We start from the raw sequence: 15,433 nt of genomic DNA, 5'->3' as shown, positions 1-15,433 counted from the left end.
AGTTAGTGCAGCTCCAGCTCACATGCCCCCAGGCTTCCTACTGAGCACTGGGACAAGGAAGAAAAGTAGGAAACGAAATGGTCCCCTAACTTGTGATAAGAAAGAAGCTGCATTTTCAACACTTCTGCAGCATGTTGTTGGTACATTTATAATATACAAAAGTTCCATTAAAATAAATCCTTTTTTTTGTCTTAAGTTGTAGTCGTCTGTTTTTATATCAGCTTTTCCGAATAAATTTTATCAACTTTAGGGCAGAAACTTAATCACATCTTATTTCTCTTAACACTTACAGAATTAAAACCATACAAAGCATATTTTAAATGTTTATAAGTTTTTGATTTGTGCATGTTACATTATTCTAATTGCTTTATTTCACTTCTATTTAAATCGGTCATTGTCATATGTTAAATTAGGCCAGATGATTGAAAAAAAAAAAGCCTCATCTTAAAGGAGATTATAACTATTGTACAACTAAGATAAAATATTAAAGTAATAGAACAGGGAGTACTTGGTTATGTGGATGAGTAATATGATATATAACTGCTAACAAAATACTGTGAAGTAAATATTAAATATTTCTTACCACTTTTAAGCATATTGGTACCTAAAACGAGCTAGACTAGGTTTCTAAGAAATCAACATATAGATTATAAAATCAAAACAAAAAACCTCTTATAAATCTCTGTAATTCCATTCCCCTTCCCCATCCCAAATTCATACCTATATTGCTGAGGCCTTTAAAATAATGGAGGGCTGGTTAATATTATCCTAAAACACCCCCTAGTGGCAATAAAAGCAATTCACATATTCAGTTGCACAGGCAAGCAAAACTGTGATCAATGAGTATCTTGACAGTAACATTTAATGGAAAAAATTTTAAATGAGACTAAACACGTGTGTCTATCATTAACTTTGTTTTAATGATTCTCTACTGCTCTATTCAATAATACAACCAGTTGAAAAAAATCAACCTATCTTCTTAGTACTTACCATGCAAAATACCTATACCTGCAATACAAATAGACATGAGTTCTACTCTGTAGCTGCACACCTCTTCCATTATTTTGTCCTTTCCTGAGCTTCTACTCATGGTAGCAGTGTTCACCTCTAGCCTAAGAAAAGTTGAGTACAAATTACACCTCTAATCTAATATTTTAACTAGAGACAACTCATTTAAAAATTTAAATATGATGGTCTAAACCATTAAGTATTCATCACAGATGAATACTTTTTGTCATTCGATTGTGTATTACCTAATTAGAAACATCCATAATGTGTTTCAACCTCGACTTCACTCAATACTTTCAGTTGCTAAATTTTAATGGCTATGAAGAGAATGTTTCAATGCCTTGAGAATATGTGACAAGACATATTTATCTTTAAGGTCAAAAACACCAATGAAATAATATTTGACAGTTGATGGCACACAAAAACTGCTCTCATATTATAAAATCTCTATTTTGACTTCAAACATTTTCTTTATATTTCAGTGTGTTCCTATCTTTCTACCTATGTCTGGCTAAAAGTTGAGTCGTAAGTGAAAACCAACTAGCAATTTTTTTGCTTAGTGTCTTTATTGAATAGGTTCAAAAATGAAAAAGTATTTGTAATGAAAAACATAGATTGAACAGGAGACAACAGCAGTTATAATAATCTTACTTTTTCCAGCTAATAATTTTCAAAATAATATGTAAGCCATTTTTACATTTTAATTTAAGCTTACAAACTTTTAAATTCTACCACACTGGCAAATACTAGTGAAAATAAATATAAATGATGCATAGATCTAGAAAAATTTCTTAAAAACCAAACTATTGCACAACAAATCAATGTGAGAAGATATATGCAAATAATATAAAAAATGCATTTAAATACACTGTCATAACATGTTTCATGATTCATGACTATATTTCACCTGTTTATAATTAATCTCTGTGCTCTGGGATTGGATGATATCTTACGAATTTATTTTCCATGTAGTACATTATAACATTTCCTTGCTACTATAAAATTCAGTGAGAAACAAACCTGTACTACCTTATTTGTGGCTCATTTATCTACTCTTGGGCAGACAAAAATTATATGGTACTATATGATTTCACTCACATGTGGAATCCAATAAACAAAATGATTCCAAAAGTCCAAACATCTCATCTTATTATAGATACTATCTGAAAATAGGCACCAATAATAAAATGTTTATTCTGAATTTTTGCTCAAAGTAATGATCATCCTAAAGTTTGAAGAGCTAAGCACTAGAGTTTGAAGGAGTGTATAGTATACTTAATGTGTTTCAACAACAACAGAAGAATAATACCTAAGTTAATGATTCTATGTGAAATTTTCTTCTAACAGATAAGTATTTCCTTGAATGGCACAGTTTGGGGTATCAGGTATTTATTATATACAGTATATGTACACATATATACACACACACACACATATTATATAGCCAGGGGATCATGTCCCCAAAATTGCTAAAAAAAAAAAAAAAATGTAACAATTTTTGCACAAAATGACTAGAGGAAGTAAGTGCTCTAGCCAGAAGCAGCAATAGTCATCAAACTCTGGACTTCGCTTTTGTTCATTGGGGATTTTGTTCACAGAACCATTCTTCGAATGCCACATTCACAGCAGAACTTGGCCCATTCCACAGGGTATTTAGTTCCACACTCATGGCAGAATTTTGGTAAGTGTCCAGATGAGTTTCCTTCAATGCCTTTAATGTTTCCACCATTGAGTGAAGATACGTAGTCTCCATCTGGCCTGGAGAAGTACAGAAAAAAGTTCACATCAGTTGTCTTCAACCCCCATAATACTTGGAAACAGGGCATAATATTAAGCATGACTAAAAACTTGCTCAATCTCAATTTATATATTCTTCCAGTTTAGATAAAAAAAAACAACAAAAGAACACAACCCAACCTATTTTATATATTTTTATTTTACTTTTTTTTAGTTACAGATTTATTTGAATTATGTATCTGAGGTATTCCATTTGCCAGACAACGTAAGTTTGTTTTTAGAACTCTCTGCACTTCCATTCTGATCTAGTCTCTGAAAAAAAAAAGTCATCTGTGAAGACATACTGTTTGTTCTGAATTATATCACTAACAATAAATGTTCTAGTCTTTGGAATGAACCCAACTGTTATTTAACGATGCATGAAGAAGAATAAAACATAATCTGACCTTCCTTCTGCTTTTTACCTTTATATTTCTAAATCTTTATAATCACGTTGTTTTGATATCCTTCCTATCTTTTAAAAAATTATTTTTTATTTTCAGTTAATATTTGACATACAATATTATATTAGTTTCATGTGTACAACGTCGTGGTTAGACATCTATATAATTTACAAAGTGATCACCCCAGTAAGTCTACTACTACCCATTTGACACCGTAGTTATTATATTCCCTGTGCTTTACTTGACCTTCCCGCTTGCTGTCTTTACTAGTTACTTTGAATTCTTTTCCCTCTTTTCTTTCTCATCCTATCTACTCTCTTTAATCAATTAAATAAGTGTAATTGGATTCTAACTTTGTGAATGTTAAATGTTTTGTTTTAGTAATATCAATTAATAACTTTATACATTAAAAACCATTTCCTGCTTCCATATCCTTAATATTGTCAGTGCTTAGAAAGCAATTATTTAGTTCTATGACTCATTGTTGTTAACGCCTTTGAAAGAGTTGTGTCCCAAGCCCTGTCCTCATGTGGCACAGGCACTTGAACGCAATTGCCTAATGTTCTTGAATCTAGGACTGCTTTAAGAATCAGGGCTCTTTCAACTCCTTGCATCGCTTTAGCATGGTTTGAAATGGGTAGTTATGGCCTCAAGTGCAGCTCAGATTTTCTCTTTTTCTTTCTTTTTTATTGATGACAGTATTACAGATAGACGTCCCCCATTTTGCCCCGTCTGCCCCCTTCCACTGAACCCCCGCTCCACTCCAGGCTGTGTCCATGGGCTATGCATGTATGTTCTTTGGTAATCTCTTCCAGTTCCCTTCTGCCCCTCCCCTCTGAGATCTATCAGTCTGTTCTGTGCATCCATGTCTCTGGACCTATTTTGCTCATTGGATTATAAGTGAGATCATGTGATATTTGACTTTCTCTGATTGGCTTATTTCACATAGCACAATAATCTCCAGGTCCATTCATGCTATCTCAAAGGGTAAGAGATCCTTTTTTTTATAACTGCATAAGATTCCATTGTATAAATGTACCATAGCTTTTTTTTTTTTTTTTTAATCCTCACCCGAGGACATTTTTTGTTCAGATAGAGCGGGAGGGAGAGAGAGGAAGAGAGAGAGAGAGAAACATCGATGCGAAGGGACACATCGAGTGGCTGCCACCCGCACGACCAACCAGGGCCGGGGACAAACTGCAACCGAGGTACGTGCCCTTAGCGGGAACCGAACCCGGGTCTCTCTGTACCGCAGGCCGACGCTCCAACCGCTGAGCCAAACCGGCCAGGGCTACCATAGCTTTTTTTTAACCACTCATTTACTGATGGGCATTTGGGGTGCTTCCAGATCTTAGCTACTGTGAATAACACTGCTATGAACAGAGGGGTATATATATTCTTTCTGATTTGTGTTTTGGGATTCTTAGGATATATTCCCAGAAATGGAACTGCTAGATCATAATGCAGTTCCATTTTTAATTTTTTGAGGAGACTCGATAATGTCTTCCACAGTGGCTGTACCAACCTGCATTCCCACCAACAGTGCACAAGGGTTCCGTTTTTCCACAGCCTCCCCGGCATGCGTTGTTTGTTGATTTACGGATGAAAGCCATTCTGGCAGGTGTGAGGTAATACACTTCACTGTAGTTTTAATTTACATCTCTCTCATGATTAGTGACGTTGAACATTTTTTCATGTCCATTGGCTATCTGTATGTCCTCTTTGGAGAAGTGTCTATTGAGGTCCTTTGCCCACTTTGTAATTAGTTTGTCTGTCTTCCTAGTGTTGAGTTGTGGAAGTTCTTTATGTATTTTGGGAATTAACCCCTTATCAGATGTATCATTGGCAAATATGCTCCATACAGTGGGTCCCTATTCATTTTGTTGGTTTCTTTTGCTGTGCAGAAAGTGTTTAGTTTGGTGTAGCTCCATTTGTTTATTTTGCCTTTGTTTCTCTTGCCCTAGATGATGTATAGGAGAAAACAATGCTATGTGAGATGTTTGAGATTTTTCTGCGTATGTATTCTTCTAGGATTTTTATGGTTTTGTGACTTTATTTAATTCTTTTACCCATTTTGAATTTATTCTTGTGTAAGGTGTAAGTTGGTGGTCTAGTTTCATTTTTCTGCATGTATCTGTCCAATTTTCCCAACACCATTTATTAAAGAGACTGTCTTTACTGAAATGTATGCTGTTGCCCCCTTTGCTAAATATTAATTGACAATAATGGCATGGTTTGATTTGTGGTGTCTCTGTTCTGTTTCATTAATCTATATTCCTGTTCTTGTGTCAGTACCAGGCTGTTTTGATTACAATGCCTTTGGAGTATAGTTTGATATCTGGTATTGTTATCCCTCCAACTTTGTTCTGCTTTCTCAGGGTCTCTTTTGGTTCCATATAAATTTTTGGCACATTTGTTCTAGATCTGTGAAATATGCCAATGGTATTTCAATATGAATTGCACTGAATTGCTTTGGGTAGTATGGACATTTTAATGATGTTAATTCTTCCTATCCATAAACATGGTACATGCTTCCACTTGTTAGTATCTTCCTCTATTTTTTTAAAATATCCTATAGTTTTCCGAGTACAGGCCTTTTATCTCCTTGGTTAAGTATATTCTTAGGTATCTTATTTTTGTTGTTACAGTGGTAAATGGGACTGCTTTTTGTTTGCCTTTCTGAGAGTTCATTATGGATGTATAAAAATGCCATCAATTTCTGGATGTTAATTTTGTATCCTGCTACTTTGTCAAATTCATTTATTAAATCTAGTAGTTTTTTTGGTGGAATGTTTAAAGTTTTCTATGTATAATACTATGTCATCTGCAAATGAGTTTTACTTCCTCCTTTCCAATTTAGATGCCTTTTATTTTTTCTTCTTGTCTAACTGCTGTGGCTAGGACTTCCAGTACTATGTTCAATAAGAGTGGTGAAAGTAGACATCCCTGTCTCATTCCTGTTTCAGGGAAACACTTTTAGTTTCTGCTCACTGAGTATGATGTTGGCTGTAGGTTTATCATATATGGCCTTTACTATGTTGAGGCATGATCTCTATATTCCCACTTTGCTGAAAGTTTTTATCATAAATGGGTGCTGGGTTTTGTTGAATGCTTTTTTCTGTGTCTATTGATATGACCATGTAATTTTTATCCTTCATTTTGTTTATATGATGTATCACATTAATTGATTTGTAGATTTTTATACCAGCCATGCATCCCAGGGATAAATTTTACTTTGTCATGATGTATGATCTTTTTAATGTATTTATAGATCTGATTTGCTAATATTTTGTTGAGGATTTCAGTATCTATGTTCACCAGGAATATTTGTCTATAATTTTCTTCCTTTGTATTGTTTTTATCTGGTTTTAGAATTAGAATAATGCTAGCCTCGTAAAACAGAGCCTGAAAGTCCTTCCTCTTGAATTTTTTTGAATAGTTTGAGGAGGATAGGTGTTAGTTCTTCGAATGAAGGAGAGGGAGAGAGAGAGAGAGAGAGAGAGAGAGGAGTGGGAGGGGGGAGAAGGGAGCAGGGAGAAGAAAGAGGGGAGAGAGGAGAGGGATGTGAAGCCATGTGGTCCAGAACCTTTGTATGCTGGGAGGTTTTCTTTGTTTGTTTTTTTACTGCTTCAATTTCATTAGTTGTTAGCAGTCTATTCAGGTTTTCTGATTCTTCCTGATTGGAAAATTGTATGTTTCTAGGAGTCTGTTCATTTTGCCCAGGTTGTAAAGTTTGTTGGCATATAGTTATCCATAGTAGATCTATGATGATGATAGTGGGGTGTTAAAGTCCCCTACTATAATTGTTGCTGTCCAACTTCTTATAATTCCTTCTATTTCTGTTATGTCTATTGTTACTCTGTCTCTTTCATTTTTGATTTTATTTGGGTCCTCTTTTTCTTGATGAGTCTGGCTTAAGGTTCATCAATCTTGTTTATCTTTTCAAGGAACCAGCTCTTAGTTTCACTGATCCGTTGAATTGTTTTTGTGGTTTTTTTTTTTTGTTCTCTATATCATTAATTTCTGCTCTGATCTTTACTATTTCCTTCCTTCTACTTGCTCTGAGGTTTTATTTTAGTTTGCTTTCTAGTTCTTTAAGTTGTGAGGTTAGTCTATTAGAAATATTTCTTGTTTCTTGAGGTAGGCCTGTAGTGCTATAAACTTCCCTCTCAGAACATCCCTCCCTCCCATAGATTTTGTGTTGTTGTGTGTTCATTTTCATTGGTTTCCAGGAAGTTTTTAATTTCTTGCTTGATCTCCTTGATAATCCATGCATTGTTTAATAACATGCTATTTAGCCTCCATGTGTTCAAATGTCTTTGCATGTTCATGTTGCAATTGATTTCTAGTTGCATGCCATTGTGATCTAAGATGCCTGATATGATTTCAATCTTCTTGAACTTGTAGAGATTTAGTTTGTGTCCTAACATGTGGTCTAATTTTGAGAATGTCCCATGTGCACTTGAGAAGAATGTGAATTCTGTAGTTTTGAGATGTAATTCTCTGTAGATATCTATTATATCCATTTGGTCTGCTGCTTCAATTAGAGTCTCTGTTTCCTTGTTAATTTTTTGTCTAGAGGGATCTATCCAGTGATGTCAGCAGCGTGTTGAAGTCCCCTGCTATGATTGTATTGCTGTCAATTTCTCCTTTGAAGTCCTCCAGAAAATTTTTAATATATTTTGGAGCTCCTATATTGGGCACATATATGTTTACCAAGGTTATATCTTCCTATTAGACAGATCCTTTCAATATTATGTAGTGACCTTCTTTGTCTGTAGTTATAGCCTTCATTTTGAAATCTATTTTAGCAGGTGTGAGTATTGCTACCCCAGTTGTTTTTTTTTTCCTTTCCGTTTGCTTGGAAGATTTTTTTCCATCCTTTCACTTTCAACCTATGTGAGTCTTTTTTTGTGAGGTGGGTCTCTTGTAAACAACATATATGTGAGTCATGCTTTTTTATCCAATCAGCTAATCTTTTTATCAGAGCATTCAATTCATTTACATTTAAAGTGATTATTGATATGTACTTATTTATTGCCATTTTGTTTAGTGTGGTTATATATTTTTTCCTGTTTCTTCTACTAATTACAGCAGTCCTTTTAACATTTCTTGCAGTGCTGGTTTGGTGCTAATGTATTCCCTTAATCTTTTTTTTTTGGTCTGGGAAGATGTTTATTTGACCTTCTATTTTGAACAATACCCTTGCTGGATAGAGTAGTCTTGGATTCAGATCCTTGTTTTTCATGACCTTGATTACTTCATGCTATTCCTCTGGCCTGTAGTGTTTCTGTTGAGAAGTCTGCTGATAGCCTTATGGGGTTTCCTTTGTAGGTAACCTGTTGCTTATCTCTTACTGCCTTTAGGATTCTCTCTTTGTCTTTAATTTTTGGCATTTTAATTACTGTGTGTCTTGGTGTGGGCCTGTTTGGGTTCTTACTTGGGGCTCTCTGTGCTTCTTGAACTCAAATGCCTTCTTCCATCACCAAATTAGAAAAATTTTCTGTCACTATTTCTTCAAATATATTCTCTAATCCTTGCTCATTTTCTTCTTCTTCACGGACTCCTATCATGCGAATATTATTACATTTCCAGTTGTCCCACAGTTCTCTTAAGCTATCTTCCTGTATTTTCCTTTTGGTTTTCTGATTGATTTTTTTATACCCTGTCTTCTAATTCACTGATCCAAGCCTCAGCTTCCTCTATTCTGATGTTTAGTCCTTCCAATGTGTTCTTTATTTCTGCTATGTCATTCTTCATTTCTTCTTGGTGGTTTTTCATTTCCAACTGGTTGATTTTCAATGTTCCTGTGTGTTTACTCATGGTGTTGATGTCTTTACTCATGCTGTTCAGCTTCCTCAAGACCATGGCTCTGAATTCTACCTCTGATAACTTGCTTAACTGCATTTCATTTATCTGATCTTCAGTAGAGGTCTCTTGTTCTTTCATTTGGAATTTGTTTCTTTGTTTCACATGTGGTCTATCTTTGAGAATGTAACATGTGCACTTGAGAAGAATGTATATTCTGCTGCTTTGGGATGAAAAGTGTTGTAAATATCAATCGAATCCATCTAATCTAGTGTGGTAAGGTCACTGTTTCCTTGATTTTTTTTGTCTGGAAGATCTATCCAGCGATGATAGTGAGTTGTTGAAGTCCCCTACTATGATTGTTGCTGTCAATCTCTCTTTAAAATTCTCAAGAGTTTTTTAAATAATATATTTAGGTGCTCCTGTACTGGACTGAATGCTCATATGTTTATAAGGGTTATAGCCTCTTGCTGGATCAGTCCTTTTAGTATTATGTAGCGACCTTCTTTGTTGCTTGCTATGACCTTTGTTTTAAAGTCTATTTTTCATACTTTTTTTTTTTCATTTCCATTTGCATAGAAAAATTTTTTCCATCCCTTTACTTTCATCCTGTGGGAGTCTTTTTTTCTGAGGTGGGTCTCTCATAGACAGCATATATATAAGTGATGTTTTCTTATCTATTCAGCTATCCTATGTCTTTTGATTGAAGCATTTATTTAATCTATTTACATTTAAGGTTAATATTGGTGGTAATAAACTGATTTAGCCTTTTTTATTTTTGGTCTGCAAAGATCACCTTCCATTTTCTTTCTTTTTTTTTTTTTATCCTCACACAAGGACATTTTTCCATTTTTTGTTCAGATAGAGTGGGAGGGAGAGAGAGGAAGAGACAGAGAGAGAAACATCGACGTGAAGGGACACATCGAGTGGCTGCCACCCGCACGACCAACCAGGGCCGGGGACAAACTGCAACCGAGGTACGTGCCCTTAGCAGGAACCGAACCCGGGTCTCTCTGTACCGCAGGCCGACGCTCCAACCGCTGAGCCAAACCAGCCAGGGCTCACCTTCCATTTTCAATGATAGCCATGCAGATAGAGTAATTTTGATTTTAGTTCCTTGTTTTTCATTATTTTGAATATTTCATGCCATTCCTGTCTGGTCTATAGTATTCCTTGTAGGTAACTGACTGTCTCTTGCTACCCTTAAGATTCTTTGTCTTTAACATTTGCCATTTTAATTATGATGTGTCTTGGTGTGGGTCTCTTTGGGTTCATCTTGATTCGAACTCTCTTTGCTTTGTGAACCAGTGTGACTTTTACCTTCACCCAATTAGGAAAGTTTTCTATCACTATTTCTTCAAATCAATTCTCTATCCTTTGCTCACTTTCTTCTCCCTCTGATATTCCTATGATGCAGACGTTGTTATGTTTCACATTGTCCCACAGTTCCCTTAAACTATCCTTGTGGTTTTAAACACTAAAATTAACTCTAACCACCTTCCCTTTTTCTGTTGCTCTGGACTGGAGATCCCTGTGTGGGGCTGAGACCTCATGCTCCCAGAGGCTGGGGGCTCTGCTGCCACACTTTTGCTCTGGCTTCCCTGTCATGCAGGTACACAAGTTGGCTCACGAGCTCCATCTCTCCTCTTGTCCTCTGTCCACATTCCTGGCCTACAATACTTCAGATCAGCTACACTTCATCTGGTTTTTCAAGCCAAATATTCCACAGTTTAGCTGCAAGTCTGGTCTGGGGTTGGCAGCAAGTGGACAGAGCCTCTAGGTACTCTGCCATTTTGGAATTCCAACCTCTTTTAGTAAACACTGAAATTAAAAATTTTTTTTTGCACTGTATTTGTCCCAAGATAGCGTCTAAATTTATCCGCTAGTTCACTTTTCTCTTCTTTTGCTGTGGCTCATCTACAGTTTAAACTATCTTTTGAGTCTTTAGTGTTTTTTCTCATGTTGAGTTCTGTTTGTTTTTTTTTGCGCAGATATTCAAATCTTTCTGTGACAGTATACCTTCATTGTTAATTATTTCAATTCCCTCTATTATTTCTTTACATACTTTAAACAGACTTATTTTATTGTCCAATGTTTGATGATTTCATTATCTTAAGTAATAAGTGCTTGTGTCGTTTTTTTTTGTTTGTTTTCACTGGTGATTGATTGCTAATTTCTTTGTATATTTTGTAATTTCCCTATGTATCTTGTAAGGCAGAGCTATGAGCTTATGTTTGCTTATCTGTGAGAACCAGAAAGCCTGGGTAAAGAGCATTTCACACCAGATAATGTGGTTTTGCTTTTACAGTCTCTGAGTGAGCTACTAAACCAAACTAAGTTATTTTTCCAGTTAAAAATTTTTAGAAGATGTAGATATTGTCCTTTCAAACCTTAAACTCATGGGAAGGTAAGCATAGAGTCATGAAAGATGAGTGAGAACTCTCATATTTCTTTGAGCCGTGACTGAGACAAACAAGTTTCCTTGGAGTCTCCTCTTCCTGGTTGATGGAATTGTTTTTCTTAATCTATCCTTTCACTAACAGATAACCCATTGAGTATCATGAGAAAAGGATTAGCATAACTTTCTCTTTTTCAGCGGATACATTTAACCTTGGGATAACTTCCTGGCTGTTTAATGAAAACCTAATAAAGGTAGATGAACTGCCAGCTGTTTTCATAGGCAACAGCCTATGGAAATATCATATGCTCAGGACAACCTGGAAGCTATGGATATGGAACTGTTACAGAGATACTGTGCCCATGGGGACATAGAATTTCTAATTAAACTGTCCCTATACTCACCTATGAGATCTTGTTCACACTTGAGTCACTTGGTCACTAACTCCATGACTGGTGCAAGGGTTCCCACGAAAGAGAAACATTACAAGCTGCCCTGCTATCATTCTATATCTCCTGTAATTAATTTTAATGCCAAGTGTAACACATTGTCATGAAGGTAGCTCTAGCTGAGCCTAAGATGCCGTTGGTAGGCATTTCAGGAGTTCTAGCTAAGAGAAGAGGCATGTGGAGAGGGAAGGGAAAACTGAGTCTCTACCACTCCACTTTGTATAAGTCCAAGAAAGTAACTCCTCTCTCCCAACGTGACATTAAACCCAAAGCTTCTAAGCAGTGAAGATCAGTCAAAATCTCAATGAAGCTACGGTGTCAGGGTTAATTTACCAATCTGACCTCTAGCTTTCTTTATATTTTTGTCCCTTACTTTTTTGAGAGCTAAGTACCTTGCTCTTATGGTACCTTTATGTACCTTGCCTTAAAATTTGCTGGAATAAGTTAGGATGTATATAAAAAATATCTATAAATGGGACAATTTCATTATATGCTTAAAAACAGAGTAAATATCCAAGTTACAGAAATATTGCAACAAATTAGAAAGGGAAGTACATGAATAATCACAACCTCACTTAGAGAGTTTAAATGTATTAAAATGCTGTTAGAAATTATAATAGCAGTGGTTTTACCTTGTAGAGGTAAAAATAACCATATTGCAGTTAAAAACAAAGACATGAAAAACACAAATTGATCCAGTGGAACCGAATAAACTATCCTTGAACATAACAGTAATTCTAAGTTCAAAGTATAGGACAATATTATTTATGTTCAAACTATTTCTTTAGTATACGAAAGCTAGATTATATAAGCAAAGGAGAAATCAGATTTTCTACCAAAGCCTGATACATATTTTTGTATATGATTCTTAGAAAACTACATATATTCATTTTTACTTTGGCTATTAAAATATCAGAGCTAAACATACCTGGCTATGTAGCTCTCACTGTATGTTTTTCTTTTGCTTGTAAGGACACCTGAGGCAGGATTTCGTGCCAAACTAGGTGGTGTGGTATTTCGAGGTTTGATGTTAGCTCTAGAGAGAGAAAGAGGTGGCATTGAAAAAGCATTAAATAATTATTTATTTCTCAAATTGCTATTTGCATGATTAGAAAAATAATTAAAGCTACAGAGAGGTAAGTCAAAGATTAAAATTCAAATTATTTAAAAATGGAAAACAGTAGTTAAAACTAAAAATAAACCAAATCATTTTGCATTTACTAACATTCTCTTGAGGGTGTATAAAACCAATTAAAATATGTATATATGCTTTACATTAAATGTTTAAATTAATCATTCTGAAAAGCTTAAAGTTTTTTTAGTTTAAAATTGATAGTTCAGTCAAAATAAAAAAGTGGTTTGTTAAACGTCTACAAATAACTGTTAAATAATATGCTAAGCATATGAGATGTGGTAAAAATAATTAGCTACCACTTTAAACATTAGCTAGCTGCTTTAAAGAGTAATTTTTAAATTTACGAAAGTCTCTTATAAGAAACATCAACTCAAATAAATGGGTTAATATAATTTTCCCTTTAAAAATTTAATTTCACTAACCACATAGCCTGGGCTATTTCTTTCAGTAGTGGGAAAGGTTTGGTCCAGGCATCACTGAATGCCCTTTCTGAGACTTCAGGAATCCAAGGAAAATTAGATGGTTGTATAATAGGTAATAGTGAAAATACAGGCTTTGAAATGCAGATGAATCTGTACTGAAATCCCAACTGCTACTGACCAACTTTGTGATAGTGGTCAACCTGAGACCAAGATCCCTCATTTATAAAACTTGACCATCCTCACTTATCTTATAGGAAGTTACAAGATATAAATTGCAATTTATATGAATATTTAGCAATGCTGATATTATAATTACTATGGCTATTCCTACTACAAGTGTACATTTATAGAATAGTGCTTACTATATTTGGTACTGCTAATTTCTAATTGCCTTCATACATAAACTTATTTAATCCTCATAATAACAATATGAAGTAGGCAGAATTAATGACTGCACTTTACAAATGTAGAAACTGAGGCGAAGAGTGGGTAAGTAACTTACCAGGGTGACGCAGCCAGTGTGTTGCTGAACCAGTGGTTAGATTATTCAATAAAGTATTAGTTCCCTCCCCTTCTTTAGAGATTTACTCAAATTTTTTCATTTCAGAGATAAGCAATGTTGTGTTATATAAACAAGCAAAAGACTTCTTAAATTTTCTTTAGATTGAAAGTTCTTAAACTTTGGCTAAAATTCTTCCTTGTCTACTATACTGCAAAGTTGGAGAGAATTTCCTAAAATTTCAAATAGCGACCTTGAAAATAATGTAGGTAATACATCTATTTTTTCTCAAATAACACTATAATACCAAATATGATACATATGTAAATGTGTTTAATCTCCACAAAAATTTATAAAGATATTATTCCCATTTTAAAGTTGAAGAAATTCATATTCAGAGAGATTAACTATTACATGGCCAGAGTACTTTAATTTAAGTAGGTCATATTACAGATCTAATGTTTAACATGCAACACTGTCATTCAAAGAGAAGCTGCTTTGAAAGAGTTACTTTAAATTATTTCTAAACTTCAACAAGAATCACCTTGCACCTTGGTGCATGGATGGGTTACCCAGGATCTCAAATGACCTTCAAATAGTCACTGCAAGTCCACCTATAAGGTGTATTCTACTCTGCTGTTAGACAGCCTCTCTAAGGATGTGGCAGAACTGCTACTATGCCTTTTTAAGAATTCAATCTGTAAAAAATCATTGCCAATAAAAGGCAATTCTTCCAGTGAAAGTCATAAGAGAAACAGAAAGAACATACTTTTAAAAAAATAATTTTTCTTTATTGATTTTATAGAGAGAGGAAGGGAGAGGAAGAGAGATAGAGACCTCGATGAGAGGAGAACATCGATTGGCCGCCTCCTGCATGCCCGCCCCTGGGGATTGGCCCTAATTGGGAATCGAACCAGCAACCTCTTGGTGCATGGGTTGACGCTCAACCACTGAGCCACACCAGCTGGACAAAAGGACACACTTTTTATTTTTTGACTCTAGAAGCAAGTCTTGTTAGAAATTCTATCATTTTCATATAATGTGTGCATGAGATATACAGATAATACAAACACATCCATGCATATACACACACAATTTCACCATATCAATAATTTAAAGTTGTATATGTAATTAGAAAAAATAGAGAAAAAAATTATAAATAGCTGCCATTATTAAATACTGATCACATATTTTTAGTAACATCTTCTAAAAAGCAGAATCTGAATGTTAAGAACCATTCTTAGAGATTGTGAAGAACAATCTTGATCAGTACTTGACATATGTTACCCCAGCCTCACCTGGTCAAATCTGTTAGCTTTACATAGTTTCAGCAGTTATGGGCTGGGGATTGAACCTACAACCCAAATACGTGCCCTTGATCGGGAATCAAACCCGAGACCCTTTGGCCTGAGGGTCAACGCTCTAACCACTGAGCCAAACCGGCCAGGGCAAGTAGGTTTAAATTTTAGAATTGTACTTAATCTAGCTTACTGCTTCTCAGTGCTTCTTTGTGCTCTGCTACAGACAGCAGCAG

General features: G+C 35.1%; 1 protein-coding gene across 2 annotated transcripts in view; it reads right to left on the bottom strand.

Annotated features, from left to right (window-relative positions):
• Nucleotides 1-2,572: 2,572 nt before the first annotated feature.
• Nucleotides 2,573-15,433, bottom strand: part of ZC2HC1A (zinc finger C2HC-type containing 1A) — a 44,317-nt gene continuing 31,456 nt past the window's right edge. For both annotated transcript variants that reach the window (XM_036264110.1, XM_036264109.1), the window contains 2 exons: nucleotides 12,772-12,879; nucleotides 2,573-2,766 (listed from right to left, as the gene is read on the bottom strand). In XM_036264110.1, the coding sequence (XP_036120003.1) occupies nucleotides 2,601-2,766; nucleotides 12,772-12,879 (274 nt within the window). In that variant the 3' untranslated portion in view covers nucleotides 2,573-2,600. The remainder of the gene's footprint in view (nucleotides 2,767-12,771; nucleotides 12,880-15,433) is intronic.

The sequence above is a fragment of the Molossus molossus genome, unplaced genomic scaffold (genome assembly GCF_014108415.1).
Source record: "Molossus molossus isolate mMolMol1 unplaced genomic scaffold, mMolMol1.p scaffold_m16_p_16, whole genome shotgun sequence".
Lineage (NCBI taxonomy): Eukaryota > Metazoa > Chordata > Mammalia > Chiroptera > Molossidae > Molossus > Molossus molossus.
Note: the sequence above shows the minus strand (reverse complement) of the source record. Positions and strands in the feature narration are given on the sequence as shown.